Below are 17,152 nucleotides of genomic sequence, written 5' to 3' on the forward strand. Positions count from 1 at the left end.
GTTGTACTGTTGTGCTTCGAAACTGGTGGTCATAAACGTAACGTGATTAAATTATACGACTCGCTGTCCAAGATCTCTACCTGTTGGGATAGTGTCAAGCGATGGTGGTATAGTGGTAAGCATAGCTGCCTTCCAAGCAGTTGACCCGGGTTCGATTCCCGGCCGTCGCACTGTGCCTCGTTCAGAGTTTATGAACGACCTGCAGCAGGACTCTGTGTTGTGAGAGCACCTACTGAAAACACAACTCTTCAGTAGCAGTTGGACTTCAACAGCCTTGAAAACAGTGGTGTGCTTCTTACTGGAGGAGGGAAGTATAAATATCATGTGCTCTATCTACTTTTACACTGTTGCTTTTAAAGTATATTACCTTAACATCTCAACTGAGCTTTACTTTACCAAGCTCCTTACCTGTGGAACCAGCTCCCAGTGTGGGTTCAGGTAGCAGACTCCCTCTCTTCATTCATGTGAAACAGTACAAATGCCAATACCCTATAGTTGGATATTTCTTCTTTCTTTGTCTTCATTTGCATTTGTATTGCGGTAATCCAAAAGTAACTTGATTACTTCAAGTTACTTTTGGATTACCGCAATACACTTTACTTTAATATTGTGGTACTTAGATTACGTTACTGACTACATTTTTAACAGGTAATTAGTAACTGTATCGAACTACATTTTTAAAGTAACCCTCCCAACCCTATATATATACATATATATGTATATATATACATATATATATATATATTGATATGTAATGCTGAGGAGCTGGTGAGGAGAGAGAGTTGATGCATCTGAATGATCCATACATTGATGAGGGCATCGAAAGAATCATAATCATACATAGACTTTAATAGCATGCTGGAAAAGAGAAAAGTAATTTAAAAAAAGTTATTTTACATTTAAATACAGTTTACATTTATCATTTTTTCATGTACATAATATTAGAATATATATTAAAACATTATTATAGCTGCATTTGTGTGTGTACATTTTAGCTAGAATTGACTAATGTGGTCTCTTGCAGTTGCTATGATCCAATGCCACGACCCATGATGGCCTTCTTTGTGTTTCTCTCTGGTCTGAACAGGATTATGTAACATTTGGGTCCAAACAGCGCCACCAAGAGGCCAAAACTGGAGGCTAGGATGGCAAATACCTCCACTGCATCTGCATATTTGCCTGGTGAGCTGATGTAAGCAGGGACAAAGGCCACCCACACTGCACAGAAGATCAACATGCTGAAAGTGATGAGTTTGGCCTCATTGAAACTGTCTGGAAGATTCCTTGCTAGAAAAGCTAACAAACAACTGAGGACAGCCAGTAAACCAATATAACCAAGTAAAACTGCAAAACCAACTGTGGACCCGACTGCACACTCATAAACTATCTTGTCACTGTGATACTCTGTGTTTTTATGAGGCACTGGTGAAGCAGAGACAAGCCAGACAATGCAGATTGCTGCTTGAACAGAAGTCAGAACCAGAACTGTCCCTCTCTGCTGCAGAGCACCAAACCACTTCAGACTGGACTCACCTCCTGGTTTGGAGGCCCTGAACACAGCCAGAACCACCATGGTTTTCACCAGGATACATGAGACACAAAGCACAAAGCTGATGCCAAATGCTGCATGTCTTAGTTGACAAGTCCATAATCTGGGTCGTCCAATGAAGAGCAACGAGCAGAGGAAACAGAACTTCAGCGACACCAAGAGAAGAAAACTGAGTTCTGAATTGTTGGCACGAACTAAAGGTGTGCTGTGATGATGGATGAAGATGCCCAGAACAACAGCACAGATACATGTGCCCAACAGTGAGATGGTTGTTAAGCAGATACCCAGAGGCTCATGATAGGAGAGGAACTCTGTTTTCTTAGGAACACAGTGGTCACGCTGGGGGCTGGACCAGAAATCTTCTGGACAACTGGTGCACTCCATGGAGTCTGAGAAAAGAGGGTGATGAGATACATGTTTATACAACATCTCTGAACTGTGGTGTTTAAAAGTTGACACTCACCAGTTGTATTGCTGATCTTTCCCTCAGAACAAGGGACACAGTCAAAACAACACTCAGGTTCCCCCTTCTTTCTGGCCATGCGGGTACCTGGAGGACAACTCTCACTGCAGACTGACCGAGGAGGCTGTGTGGAGAAACATCAGTGTCTGTTAGACTCATCTAAAATGATTAAGGGAAAGAGATGGTCGTCTGAAAATGTAATAAATAACCTGTTTGGATTCAAAGTTCCAGAAGATTTTGTGTTCATCCATTGTGAGTTCTTCACCTTTGAAGGCTGACCTCTTAACATCACCCACTTTCTGAACTTTAGTTCTTCCATCAGGGAGCCACACCCAGTTCATGATGTCATATACAGGTAAGGCATCACCATTTTCATCAAATGACACTCGATCACCAAATGTTGTGAAATTTACTTTTTCCAAGTAGTGCATTATCTATGAAAATCCAGATTAGAGAAAAAGGGAGAAACATCATTTATTTATATATTCCACTTAGAGCAGGGGTCTCAAACTCAATTTGCCCCGGGGCCGCATGAGTTAGAGTCTGGGTGAGACTGGGCAGCATCAAGTAAGTACTCAAAAAAAAGTAAAACAGTCTTATCAATCTTTATTAATAACGGTTCAGAACATGAACATTTCTACAGAACATTTGTCATGATGCATGTCAAGACACTTGACCATGCTTTTAGCTGGGATTTTTTAAAGAGACAACAGTCTCTTAAAAAATACACTGCCCCGCCCCGAAAATTTGCGAGAGCATGCAAAGTTTTTGAAAATTTGAGGTAAAAAGGGGGCATTCTGACTCTTTTTTAAGGACCATTATGGTGACTCATGAAGTAAGGGCAAGTAACTCAAAATGGAAAAAATCTGAAAAACCAAAATTAATTATTATGCCAATTTTGTAATATTGATAATTTTTTGTATTTTTTTAGATCTAATTTTGTTGTTATAGCTGGGACTATGTGCATTGAAATGTTGCGGGCCTTTTTTTCTACACTGCCCCAGCTGACTGTGCTCTTCTCCCTCTCCTGCATTGTGCGTCGCTCCAAGCGGGCTCTCCGTATCCAACGCAGAATGGATAATTTTTCTATGCACAGTTATATCCCCACATCCATATATGACCCATATATAATGATCTTTATGACGAGGATCGAGTACAGTCGCCATGAAATACAGGAGATCCAAGTAGATCTTAGTAAAACGTGTTGACAGATTCTCAAGAGCACACTTTTCATTGTTTTCACTCTGTGGTCTCAATCTTTGTGTAGAAGACACTTTAGTACTGTAATTAATGGAATAACAGATGCATCAGATGAGCTGATCTCTTCAGTTAACTGCTCAAAGAGAGAAAGAAGAGACTTCCGTCGCAGGGAGTTCATAATCTGCGCTGTTTGTAGCCAAGTTTCACTTTTGCTCAAAGAGACTTTCCAGCATTTAATAGGTATTGTTCCACAGTGTACTCACATCCTGTTGGAATCGTTTTATTGGTGTTCCAAACTGATTTTGGACAGACTCTAAGCGGGTATAGACAGGCTCGTGCAACCTGCCTAAAAGTCTAATTTCTTATTATTTACGCCTGGACGCCCTGCTGGCTAAAAAGCCTGCACTTGGCTCCTGTCTTTGTCATATTACCGCAAACCCACAGTCAGTCTTATCCTCGAACTTCCCACTAATGGGCCAGTGACTCTGTTGAACAACGCGGCTATATCCTGGTTGCAGTGAGTGTTGACTTGACTGATATCTTATCCCTGGCACCTGCGGGTGGAGAGACTGCAGCTCTACAGGCATGGTGGGCCAGCCCAGCCACTGAGGATGCGCTGTTTGTTCGTTATCGCCACTGCGGACTACACTTACATTAAACTTTGATATCAAGTGGGGGGCCACAAAATATCGTCCTGCAGGCCGCAATTGGCCCACATCTGAGACAAATAGCTTAGAGTTAGTCTAAGATCAGTTTGAACACCAATAAAAAGATTCTAATAAGATGTGAGTACACGATGGAACAGCACCTATATGCTGGAAAGTCTCTTTGCGCAAAAGCTAATCTTGGCTGCATACAGAGCTGATTATGAATTCCCAGCGACATTCACTTCACACCAGAGAACATTCTCTCGCTTTGAGCAGTTATTTAAAGAGATCAGCTCATCTGATGCATCTGTAGCAGATGTTATTCTATTAATTGCAGCACTAAAGCGTCTTCTTAATTGATTTATTCCTTGAATAAGCATGAATTAATCTATATATCTTTATATTTAATTGCAATGCCTTTAGTGAGGTAAGTACACACAGGCACAGTCGAGAGAATTAGATTAAAAAAACAATGATACAAAATTGGCATAATCATTTCCTTCATTCATTTTCTTTCATCATTTCTCTTTGTTTCGGTTTCGGTTTACATCCAAGTGTTTTCGTGAACAAAACTGAGCCCTCAGTCGACACAGCCTGTCGGAGAGCCTCTCCGCCGTCTCCGACTGCAAGAAATATTTTTTAAGTGTCCATCACTCCGTCAAGCGACAACGGAGACGGCAAGAGCTGCGATTGGTCCTCAGGACAAGCCGAGCGATCTCCGCTTTGTGTCTCATGTATCTGGTCTCCGTGGTTACGCAGTCGGATAACACATTACGCAGTCGGAGAAGTATAATGTGGCCTTGAGGGTCATGGGGGGCGCTGGTGCCAGTCCCAGATGACATAGAGCTAAAGGCAGGTCACACCCTGAACAGGTTGCCAGTCCAGGCCAAAGAGAGACAAACAGCCATCCAGTCACACAATCACACCTATGGTCAATTTCGAATGTCCAATTTGCCTAATCCCAGAAGTAGGATCTGGTCTATAATTTCTCAACACTTCACACTCCAAATGAAATATGAAAGAAACTGATATCTCACCTGCCATGGCTCCAGTCTTTGTAAATGAGCACAGGTGTTGCTGAAAGGTCCTCTCCCTGGCTCACACTGCAGCATGTCATCAAGAGCATACGCCAGAGCGTACACAGCCTTATACACATTATATTCTGGCCTCAGGTCTGAAACATCCAATAAATCAGTCTCCACATTCTCTATAACTTCCTGTCCAGTGCATAATTCTCCACCAGCTTCCACCCAACCTGCTGGAGGTGGTGCAAATCTACACTGAAATGTGTGTTCCCAAAACTGATTCACCTGAAATGTAGTTCTAAGTTTAGATCTTAAATTGATTACAGTATATTTTTTCCTAAAAATACCAGATCAGAGTGAAATTCTCACCATGCTGTTTTCATCTGTGTTGTTGTGATGTAGATCAGGACGTATTTGTAACAGGAAGTCTCTGAGTCCTGGTATTTCTCCTCGACGGATGGCGATGCCCAGGGTTCCACTCACGTACGGCATGAAGTGAGGAGTCTGTATCACTTCCACTGTTGTCCAGGATTCACTGGCAATCCACTGCAGACCTGTCACATTCTGCCTCACCACCTGTACATTGTGTTATCACAAGTATCTGAATTCATACTTTCATACCAGTAAAATATAATCTAGTTTCCACAGTTGATGTCACACACAAACTTGGAGTTGTACCAGAATTACAGTCACATTTGAATTTGTCTTGGAAAACAATCTTACTCTTAAACATTAGCAGCAGCATTAACAAATGACGTGAAATAGAATTCAAGAAATGTTTTTTCTTTTTTAAAGGCTAAATGATTTTTGCTACATATTTTTTTCAGGACTGACCTCTTCCATGAGGTGAATTATCAGATTATTTGCAAACACAATCACCACTCGAGCTGTAGATTTCCTCATCACATCCACTATTCTCCTTAGTTCAGCAGGGTCATCACCCCAGGGCAAAATCTCTGTGTAAGCCAGACAACCTCCACCAGCTGGACCCAGATCAGAGTAAAAGGATCGGGCAGCGTGGACTCCATAATCATTATCACTGATGAGAAGACCTGCCCAAGTCCAACCAAAGTGTTTTAGAATCTGAATCATAGCATTCACCTATGTGGACACAGAGCAGAGGGATTAGTGCACAGGCTGGAATCATCTTTACTTTAAATCCTGTTAAACAGGTTCATCAGAGACTCATAATCACAAGTGTTGTATATCTGACATCACACAACTCTGTAAATGAGACATATTACATGACTGGTGACACACTCTTTTCTTTTTGTAGATAGATTTTCACCTGAAAAGCATCACTCGGGATCGTCCTAAAGAAAGATGGAAACTTTTGTCGATCACTGAGGCAGGAACATGTGGCAAAATAACTCACCTGCAAAACAATACAGACTTTCTTTCATTCAACATGCTAAACATTAATTTAACGTTGATTGTTTTGTTCATGTATTTAATTTATTTCAACTTACCAGAGGCACGCTGTACAAACCTAAGACTGTGGATATGGCAATAGTAGTTGTCGAGTAAGAATCTCCCACAATCCCTAGGACTGGAGGAGTTCCTACACAGTTCTCCTTTAATGTAACTTGCTCTTCTTGACCACTGACTAAGGTCAGTGCTGCACGAACTCCAATTACTAGTTGAAGGCAGTTATCATACAGACTGTATCCCAGAGTCACATTAGGCAGCAGGTTTGACTTTCTGTTTATTTCATCAATAGTAAATACCATGGCCTGAGCCTGTCGGAATCCTATAACATCAAAACTAACAACATAACACAAGGGTTCACAATAATAATAATAACAATAACATTAAAAAAAAGATTAAATAGGAACAATACAAAGCTACATGTCTCAGAACTACATATTATGAATTCAGTCATATAAATAGTTCACATAACATACCAAAATGTGAAGGCAAATGTAACATTACTTAAATTGGTATATATTTCTATATATACACACTGTAAGTATTTTACATTAATCACACATACAATAGACTTGGGATTCATCAGCTTTGTGCTGTTTCCCTCACAGACTCACCCATAGCAATCAGACTGTTGTGGCTCTGAGGTAAAAGACAGGTCAGGATCAGTTGAAATTAAGTTGACTGTAAAAAGTCCACCAAGAATCACATCTCCAGTTTTGTGCATCCCATTTAGATGAAACTGTCCCTTTAACTGACAAGAGGCGAAATAAAGAGAGGAGGACACAGCAGAGGAGAAGCAGAAATACAACATTAGGAAGAGGAGAGTGCTGTCTAAAAATGCCCTCATGACTTTGCTTTGACTCATCTCCTTTTCTGAGTGAAGTCTTATCACAATATCAACACATTTTATTGATTTGCAGCTGCCCATGTTGATTTATCTTGTAACGCCACCCATCAGTGCAGAGGAGGAAGTGAAGCTGTAAGGGCAGGGCCCAAAATAAATCCCAACTGACTGTAGACATTTTTATTCATTATTATTTGACCTTTGGTATTTTAAACGACAGATTTTGATTTAGTTAGAGAATTAGATTTATAAACAATGATACAAAATTGGCATAATCGTTTCTTTCATTCTTTCATCATTTATCTGTATTTTGGTTTTCAGCCAAGTGTTTTTTTTTTGTTTATCATTTTTGCATATTTATATATATATAAAAAAGAGAAATTACATGTACATAAGTATTCACAGCCCTTGCTCAATACTTTGTTAATGCACCTTTGGCAGCATTTACAGCCTCGAGTCTTTTTGAAAATTATGCCACAAGCTTGGCACACCTATCTTTGGGAAGTTTGGCCCTTTCCTCTTTGCAGCACCTCTCAAGCTCCATCAGGTTGGATGGGAAGCATCGGTGCACAGCCATTTTGAGATCTCTCCAGAGATGTTCAATTGGATTCAAGTCTGGGCTCTGGCTGGGCCACTCAAGGACATTCCTTTGATATATTGGCTGTGTGCTTCGGGTTGTTGTCCTGCCAAAAGATAAACCGTTGCCCCAGTCTGAGGTCAAGAGCGATCTGGAACAGTTTTTCATCCAGGATGTGTCTGTACATTGCTGCATTCATCTTTCCCTCTATCCTGACTAGTCTCCCAGTTCCTGCCGCTGAAAAACATCCCCACAGCATAATGCTGAGAGTCAGGATTTGAGAGTCCTTCAGGTGACCTTTGGCAAACTCCAGACTGGCTGCCGTGTGCTTTTTACAGGAGTGGCTTCTGTCTGGCCACTCTACCATACAGGCCTGGTTGGTGGATTGCTGCAGAGATGGTTTGTCCTTCTGGTAGGTTCTCCTCTCTCCAGAGAGGAACTCTGGAGCTCTGACAGAGTGACCATCGGGTTCTTGGTCACCTCCCTGACTAAGGCCCTTCTCCCACGATTGGTCAGTTTAGATGGCCAGCCAGCCCGAGGAAGAGTCCTGGTGGTTCTGAACATCTACCACTTACTGATGATGGAGGCCACTGTGCTCATTGGGACCTTCTAAGCAGCAAAGATTTTTCTTTAACCTTCCCAGATTTGTGCCTGGAGACAATCCTGTTTCGGAGGTCTACAGACAATTCCTTTGACTTCATGCTTGGTTTGTGCTCTGACATCAATCAATCAATCTTTATTTGTATAGCCCACAGTTTACAAAACATAGTTCGTCTCACGGGACTTCACAGGGTTGGTAACATCCTCTGTCCTTAGACCTTCAACCAGGATAAGGAAAAACTACCAGGGAAAAAACCCTTGTAACAGGGAAAAAGGGTAGAAACCTTAGGGAGAACCACAGGTGAGGGATCCACTCCCTGGACGTGCAGATGTGCAGTACATGTTACCCCAAACATACAATACACAATGACAAAGAATAAAAAAAGTCTTTAAATGCCAGGATCCATCTGGATCACTGGGTTTGTCACAGCCGTATACACATTATACTCTGGTCTGAGGTCTGAAACATCCAATAAATCAGTCTCCACTTTCATCCATAACTTCCTGCCCAGTGCATAAGACAGCTTTTGATTTTTAGCTGTAGAAATTATAAAATGAATCTGCGTGAGTTGTGTTAGACACCCCAATATCACAACTTGTTTTTCATGTTATGGCATGAAATTATGTCGCTGTTGTTATCTGTTAGCATGAAGATATGTAGGGCTATGGTGAAAGACAAGTCATGACGTTACATAAGGATATGTATCGCTTTTACATATACAGCTTGCTTGTGTTTGTAAGTAGACAGAATTGCTGAGAGTCAAAATGCCTCTTCAAACATAAATCGAAAGCGTCACGATTGTCTATGTTTTATAACATTCGACTTCAATTGCCTGTAAAGCTTTGAAATAGGAGCTAGTCCAATTCAGGTAGGATAAGTCCCACATCCCATTTGTTTGGATGGGCTCTGGAACGCAGGGTAAGACTGGACTTTTTGTTTTGTTATAGGTGAGGAAAAACTGCACTAGCACCATCTAAAGTTATATTAAGATTATTCACACCCTTGGTATGAGGCTGTTTGTGTTTCAGGTCGTTAACTGTGGCCAAAACCCCCACTAACTGTTGCTAGCCTCCGATGCTCATTCAGGCCAACCATATTAGCTGGGCAGCCTTGTAATAATACTGGTGATCTGACTGTGCAGTGGCTGCAGGTGGAATAGTCCATGTGTACAAGTTATGAATGTGTTTTTACGTCTCACATTGAATAGAACAATCGTTGTAAGCTGTACAATGCTCACTTTTGCTTTTGTAATGCTTAATTAAATAAATCAGACTGCTATATTAGTGAGACAGGAAGTGCACAGACCTAACAGGACAATATATACTGTATTTAAGTAAGAAGAGTGCAGTGCAGAGCTAAAACTATATTTTTGTGTGGTTACAGTGACCCTGGACAAACATAAGTCTTATATACAGTAAGTGTGAATGTTTATGTTTTACAGTCATTTGTTCTTTACCAGGTATGTATGTTAGCGGACTTTAGTTGTACCCACTGGGACCTCTTCATAGAACCCTTGGGGTCCCTACACCTGTTATTGATAACCATTGTTCAAACTACTACAATAGTTTCTGTCCTGTGGACTAACAGATATCATATGTCAGTAGATAATGGATGGATGGATGGATGGATAACTTTAATTTGTAATACAAAAGTGGTTCAACATAAATCAATCATTTTGATAATTTGCACAAACACAATTTGAGGTCCAACATGTTTCTCGCAATGAACGTTTTGACTTAGATGTGTAAAATATTGTACATATGTTGATTGCTTTCTATACATAAAGAAGTAAACCACACTTCTTACAGTTTCTTCAATTTCAATTGAAGATCAGAATTTTGTCTGCAACAGTTTGGATCCGCCATCGTCTCATACGACCAAATAAAAGAGAAATGTTTCACCATATGATTTGCCAGTCCGTTCCACAGCTGTACTCTTCTCTGTAGCTCGAAGGTGATCACGACCTGCGTTGTCTGGAGCTTTCCTTGCTGCATTTGGCGCAGTCCAGTGACACTGTATCACCATATCATCCATATCTGACGACCTCAGGATGGGACAGCATTTGAAGATAGTGTGAGGTAAGTAATTTCTGGTCATTTTGCTCTGCTGCTGATCTCATTGCACCAGTCAACTTCTAACATGCTTTTAACATACTTAACTTATTTTACGCTATTTCTCCCTCAGCCACTCGGGCTATTTCTCTATCTGAGCCCTCTGTAGTTCGTGCTATCTCTCTCTCGATTTGCTTATAAAAATGAATATTATATGAAAACAATAAATTCTCAGAATTCCAGTGTGTTTCATTGGTTAGAAGCTGTAGGCCCCAGTAACAATCAAACACAGCCTAGGCTATTTACACAATTTACGCTGCTTTATACAATCAGGATTTCCGATCACCGATTAGTGAGTTTAAAATAAACTGATAACCGATTACGATGTGATCACGTGAGATAGCAGTAGCAGAACAACAACAAACAACCAGGAAGCCATGAATGTGGATCGTGACAAATTCAAGATTAAAAAAAACACTTTATTGTCCATCACATTGTGAAAGAGCTCACAAAGACATAAAAAATACATATAAACCCATAAGACGTGTATGTTTTGCAAAACAATCACGTCTCATTGGTTTAAACTAGAGTGCCTTGAGAGAGCACAAATGTGTGTTTTATGACTTTGTTTCATTTTTTTTTAAGATTAAATTTGAAATATTCCTGATATGCGTTTGTTACCAACCTGTTACGTTTGTATACAGCAATTTACATGACATTCAGTGGTCTCAAAATGCGACACACCCCCACCACAGTCTAAAATCCTGTGGGAAACACTGACAACAATTATCTAATTATCAACTGATTTGACAATGTTTATTGAGAAGACATTGGCCATATTACCCAGCCCATATAAACAAAACAATGAAAAATAAACACAATATTATCAATCAAGTCCTACATCAGGTCACAAAAAAGCAGACAAAATTGAACACACATTAAATCCTAAACCTATTTTACATGTTTTAAATATATATACAGTAATGTCCAACACATTAAAAGTAATTCGTTTTTCAAATAGATTTACAAACTCAGACTGTATTCCATTAACTTTGGCATATGTGTGTTTTCATTTTTACTGTTTTCAATCATCCTTCAGACATTAGATTTTTTTTGATCCGCCACCATAATTATATCTGCTTGAAAATTTCACTAATGGATCCAGTAGTTTTTGAGTAATGCAAGAATACATGTCTCAGATCTAGATCACCTGATAACTGCTGTGTTCAGAGAGCTTTTATCTCCTGTCCGAGTCCGCCATTCCATAAAGGAACGTCACGGTTCACATAAGATAAATATCGTCATCTTAGTCAAAACAACAAAATGGCTGCCTGTGTGTAACTGCATCCTGATCTCCCTTTCCCAATGCAGTCCAACTGTTGGCTTTCAAACCGGATTACCTGTCAAACTGAACGAGTCTAATATAATACAACAGATCTAATAAAAATAAATAAGAACATTTAAGATTATCGCGCGAACACCGCTGGCTCCCAAAGCACCTAGCCGCTGCCGTAACGCGCCTGGTGGGGATTGACGCTGGGCAGAGGTCAAAGCAGACCCGCGCCGCTGACTTTCCGCAGCTGTAACGCCCCCAGTGGAAATCCGGGGTAAGGCATACTGATCGAGCCCTTGTCCTTTAAGCAGCATGACACTCACCATTGAACATGGGAGAGAAGGAGGTCCGCTTCACCGCGGACTACAGTATGGCAACCAGAGTCCAACGCAATTCCTACTATGCCTCCATGGAGAAGGCTCGCCAGGCGGTTTTCCTCGCCTTCTTAATCTATCCTGCGACGATAAAGTTTTCCAAAGGGCATGAACAGAACTTCTTTGATGACCCGGTAAAGTTGGAGGATTTTCTTCTTACAGGACAGGATCTGAAGTAGTCTAGAAAGAATAAAATAAAATGAGTGAATAATAAGTTGACGTTGACTAACGACAATTGATATGTTTATTCTGGGAAATATGACCCCCTTCTGTGTTTTTTTTTTCTTTCTGGTTTGTATCCTACACATTGACTTTAATTAAATTTATTTTGTCAACAGGTTCCACGTAAATGTATGATGTTAGTTTAAAGCAAAAATATTAAGGTGATCTAACTTTATGTATTTGTATTACCTTAACACAATGTGAATTGACCCAACAAGATAAAATTACTTGAGTTCAACAAGAGTTATTTAAGCAAATCAAATTAAGTTATGTTATATGGACATAAATAATATATTTACAGGATACATATTTTACATTTGTCCTAATATAATACATTTAAGTTCAATTTATTAAAATAGGTTTTCATCCAATTTATTTCATACTAATTAGTGTGAACTCATTTTAGTTTTTTTAGTCAACAGGTTCCACATAAATGAATTTCGTACACCCAACATATTTTTGTTATTTCCTTTATTCACCAGTATTCATTTAACATTTTGTTGCCGCTTGGTCAAAATAAAACCCTTAACAAACATTTTGCAGTCCAACAATACAACAGGCTTCCAGTGCTCAATTTTTTTGTAACAGCATAGTAATCGAACCATAACAACACATGTGCTGCTGTCAACTTTCATTTTGATATTGTGGAGGGAATACCCTGAAATATAATTGTATTAAAGGAATAGTTCACCCAAAATTGAAATTTCACTCATTATCTACTCATCGTCCCAAAACCAAGATTGTGGTTCCCTCTTTCCTTGAAATGGCATAATAGTCAAACTATAACACATGTGCTGCTGTCAACCTTTAATTTAGCAGTGTCGAAGGAAAAAAACTGATATTAACATTTTTACAAATTATTATTTGTTAGAAAATAGAGGAGGGGGGAAAAAAATCACTTTTCTCACTTCAGAAAAATAAACAAATATTTGGAAAAGTTTTGGAAAACTACTAACATTAGTGAAGTTAATTGAGAGACCATGCAGCACCAAAATTGGTGACAACCGAATGGATATTTTGCAGACTTCACCCAAAAATACTGTTCAAATGCAGTTCAACAAGACCATCTTTCATTCTGAGAACTTAAAGCCAACACAACGAACCTTCATTGGCAGTTCCTGTGGACAAGAAGGCACTATACTAGACTAACCTGCTGCCATACTAGATAACTTATGGGTATCATACTAACTTACTGCCAAACTTTGCCTGAGAAAATGTAAACAGGCTCTTCTGCTCTGACTAATGTAAATTGTTTTGTCAGATTTAGCCTGCCCCCAACCCAGTGGCAACCAATTAGAATGGGAAATCACAGAAATAGAAATAGCAAATCTTGTAGCTGAAGTTCTTGTTTGTATATGTAGATATTGAAACTTCCATAACTAGTTAAGAACTCCTTGTAGTGGTTGCAACACAAACTGACATGTTTTATTCACATTCAGCATCCAATTCAATGTTTGGTTCATCCATACAGTTTTGTTCTTGAGCATCTGTAACTTGGTTGAGAGTCTGCCAGCATCCAGCTGAAGGAAGAGCTTTTGTATTTCAAAGAAGGTCTTCAGTTCCTTAGGATAACTGAGGTTCAGTGCATATATTACACCCATTAAGAGTGCACATGCAGAGGTGACGTCTCCCAGGTCATGTAGAACTTCAACACCCTCGATTACTATTCCAACATCAGCTGGAGGTGTGGTGGCCTCACCTCCCTCGACTTTGATGATGTAGATGCCGAGGGTAATTTGCTCAAGTTCCCTCTGTGCAGCAGTATCAGTATCCTTTACATAGGGGAGAAACAAAGGACACAACAAATCTATGAAATCACAGATTTTTGTAGAATTCCAAAGATTAACCTTTGCCTTTCAGGTTTCCTTTTAATGAAAAAAGCATGATATGTCGAAAAGTGCTATTTGTATAAAAATAAGATAAAGCAGTGCCGATTGATTCCATCAAAATTTTAGAGAATGAATCCGTCACCTGAGTTATTTAATCTTTATATATGTACATATATATATATATATTTTTTTTTTTTAAGAGTTGGCTGTCATTACAACAGAATGGAGCACGAACGAAGCCACACCCAGGGCACCAAACGAGCCATCAACGTAAGTGGCTTTGGGAACACCCCCACAGAGGTTAAGATTTAAATTGATTAATTACAAGTAGAAACTAAACTATTAAAATGACCAACCAGGTATTCCTTGAAGAGGATGTCCGGGTCTTCGTTCAGGTAGATACAGAGCACCCTAAGGATGCACTCCCTCCTCTTTTCAACAGTTTTATTCTAAAGAGAGAAAAACAGATATTATTCTGACTGTTAACTTGTCAGTATACTTGTCAAAACTGACTAGTCAACATCAATTTATTATTCCATATTGGTCACTACTGATAGCAAAACATACCTGTGTGATTGGGACCAAAATCCTGCTGATGTTGGTCCCTGCAGAGCCTCCTTTCTTCTTGAACAATTTAATGAGCTGGGCAGTGTGTTGGTCAAGCTGTGCATGGAACTTTGAGACGAGGGGACCAGTAGTGATCCTCACAAATTCTGCTTCCACCTGAAAACATAATGCCCACAAACAACACATTATTGGTACCTATTAAAACATTTAAAATTTAAAAACAGAAGTGACAACTTCAACAAAAACAGGCTGTGCTGTAATGTAACAGCATTTCCTGTGTTACATTTTACACAAAATTATTAACATTCCCATGTGACTGGAAGCAATTACAACTCTCTCCCCTGCCTTCTACGGCTCTACACCGTCACTATCCGATTTGGCAAAAGATTTGCAAAAAATAAATAAAAATTGTTGACTATAGCTGATTTAAAAAGCATTTCATACCTCTGCAACAGTGAACAGTCCTGGCCATCTGATCTTGAACACTGCGATCATGGGCTTATCTCTGAGGACCTCCTGCCTTCTGTATGCGAAGGTCTTAGCCATCTTTTCTTTGACAACTTTATCATTATGTCTCTTCTTGACCTCAGATAACAACGCCAATCTTTCCCCTTCAAGGCTGTCCTGGGTCTCTCCAGCAGGATAGGGAGGACACAAATTTACTTCAGCTTTCCTTGGTTTTTTGACATCGTAGGCTGGCTGACATCTATCTGCAGGTTTGTGCTTGAGGGAATTGATGCTCAGTTCAGGGCACCCCAAGTTTCTAAGTTTCGTCCTGTAGTTTGCCATCTTATATTTAAGGCTTATTTTCCAGCGATAGAAACCACTGAAGGATCCCTGTTCTCTCAAACATGGATGTGCTTTTGTCAGGTGATGAGATGATGATGCAGAATGAGACTCAGTGACACCAGATATTTCACCAAACAAAGAGATCTTTATTCTGCTACAAGTCAAGTGTCAATTCCAAGCACTGCAGTTGCTTGGGAGCGCTTCAGCCAAAACCCTAAGAAGCACTGACTAACAGTAAGGATTATTCTGTTATCATTTGTGTAGTCATACAGTGGTATGCAAAACCCTGTAAATCTTCATGATTTTCCTTTATAAATCATTGGTTGTTTGAAAAAGACATTTCAGTTAAATATATCATATAGGAGACAAACACAGTGATAATTGAGACGTGAAATAAAGTTTATATGATTTACAGAAAGTGTGCAAGAATTATTCAAAGAAAATGTATGATTTATAAAGGAAAATCATGAACATTTACAGGGGTGCCACTACCATACCACGCATTTCCATCATCTGTTTTTGTTGTTACATGAAAACAAAATATACTATACTGTATATACTTAAGAGAGAAGGATCGAAGACAGACACATATTTCTAATATCAAATCAGACACTAATGAAATACATTGAAGTGGCTCTGTGGTGGAGTGTGGTCTGTTACTGAATGAGCTGATAATGTCCTAACTCACAACTCAAATCATTAGCATCACAGTCAATACTTCACACACAAAGCTGTGTCATTCACACATGATTCAAGCACTTTAGCACATGTTTGTGCTAGAGCTAGTGAATACAATAACAAGAAAAAACGTCTCTGTATGTGACTGAACACTAACGTTATGTATATGAAAACTCACCCATAAGAATATAGTGCGGAATATAGTGCGGTCCTGGCGTCACGTCATCATCTCAGACAACTACTTTGCTAGAAAAACACCTGTGTTACGTGCAGCTGCAAGTGTGCGACGTGTGTGGATCAATAATATGAAATGTAGGACAATATCTGCTAACTGGAAACACATTGATGGACGTCGAGCAAAAGGAAATTGTTTGCTAAGTCTCTCGCGCTGTCGTGTCTGCTCCTGAAGGCAACACGACCAACCCAGGATTCAAGACACTTGTTCAGACTTTAGACAAGCGTTACGTGTTTCCGTCACGTAAACATTTCAGCAGAGTTGCAGCCCTGTATGATAAATGTTGTGCTGAGGGAGTATAGCACTGTTTTGTTCTTTGAAAAAGAAGAGTATTTTGTTTTGATGTAAATGTTTCCAAGGGGTGCAGCAGTGCAAGTAGATTGGTTATTTATTTTTATTTATTGTAACAGTACACGTATATAAATTAAATTTTGCAACTTTGTTCCATTCCTTATTTTCCATTTCTAAAGGTAGTTTGACTATTGTTAAAATGTTACATATCAAACACATTTACATTTCTGAACAAAATCAAATTCACTCTCAGCACACTTTATTGACATGTTTACATTATGTGACAGAAAAAAAACAGTAAACTAAACTAAAAAATGTACATGTACAATATGTATACACACACTCCGTTAGTTTTCTGGGACAAAATCTTGGTGGGCCACTGCCCAGCTGTGTGGTGCTATGGAGAGAGTTCCCTGAGGCTGAAGGCATCTATGTGGGGTTCAGACCGG

General features: G+C 39.6%; 1 protein-coding gene across 1 annotated transcript; it reads right to left on the reverse strand.

The window, feature by feature from the left end:
- Positions 1–1,027: 1,027 nt before the first annotated feature.
- LOC310937976 (vomeronasal type-2 receptor 1-like) lies at positions 1,028–15,256 on the reverse strand (the record flags this gene model as incomplete). The annotated part of the gene is made up of 13 exons (XM_083902366.1): positions 1,028–1,938; positions 2,013–2,136; positions 2,222–2,446; positions 4,897–5,169; positions 5,254–5,460; positions 5,719–5,985; positions 6,173–6,259; positions 6,354–6,648; positions 6,927–7,063; positions 13,784–14,086; positions 14,500–14,592; positions 14,711–14,866; positions 15,155–15,256. The coding sequence occupies 13 exons, from the start codon at positions 15,254–15,256 to the stop codon at positions 1,028–1,030; spliced, it is 3,180 nt and encodes a 1,059-aa protein (XP_083758492.1).
- Positions 15,257–17,152: the final 1,896 nt, after the last annotated feature.

The sequence above is a fragment of the Microchirus variegatus genome (assembly GCF_963457635.1).
Source record: "Microchirus variegatus genome assembly, chromosome: 16".
NCBI classification, from domain to species: domain Eukaryota; kingdom Metazoa; phylum Chordata; class Actinopteri; order Pleuronectiformes; family Soleidae; genus Microchirus; species Microchirus variegatus.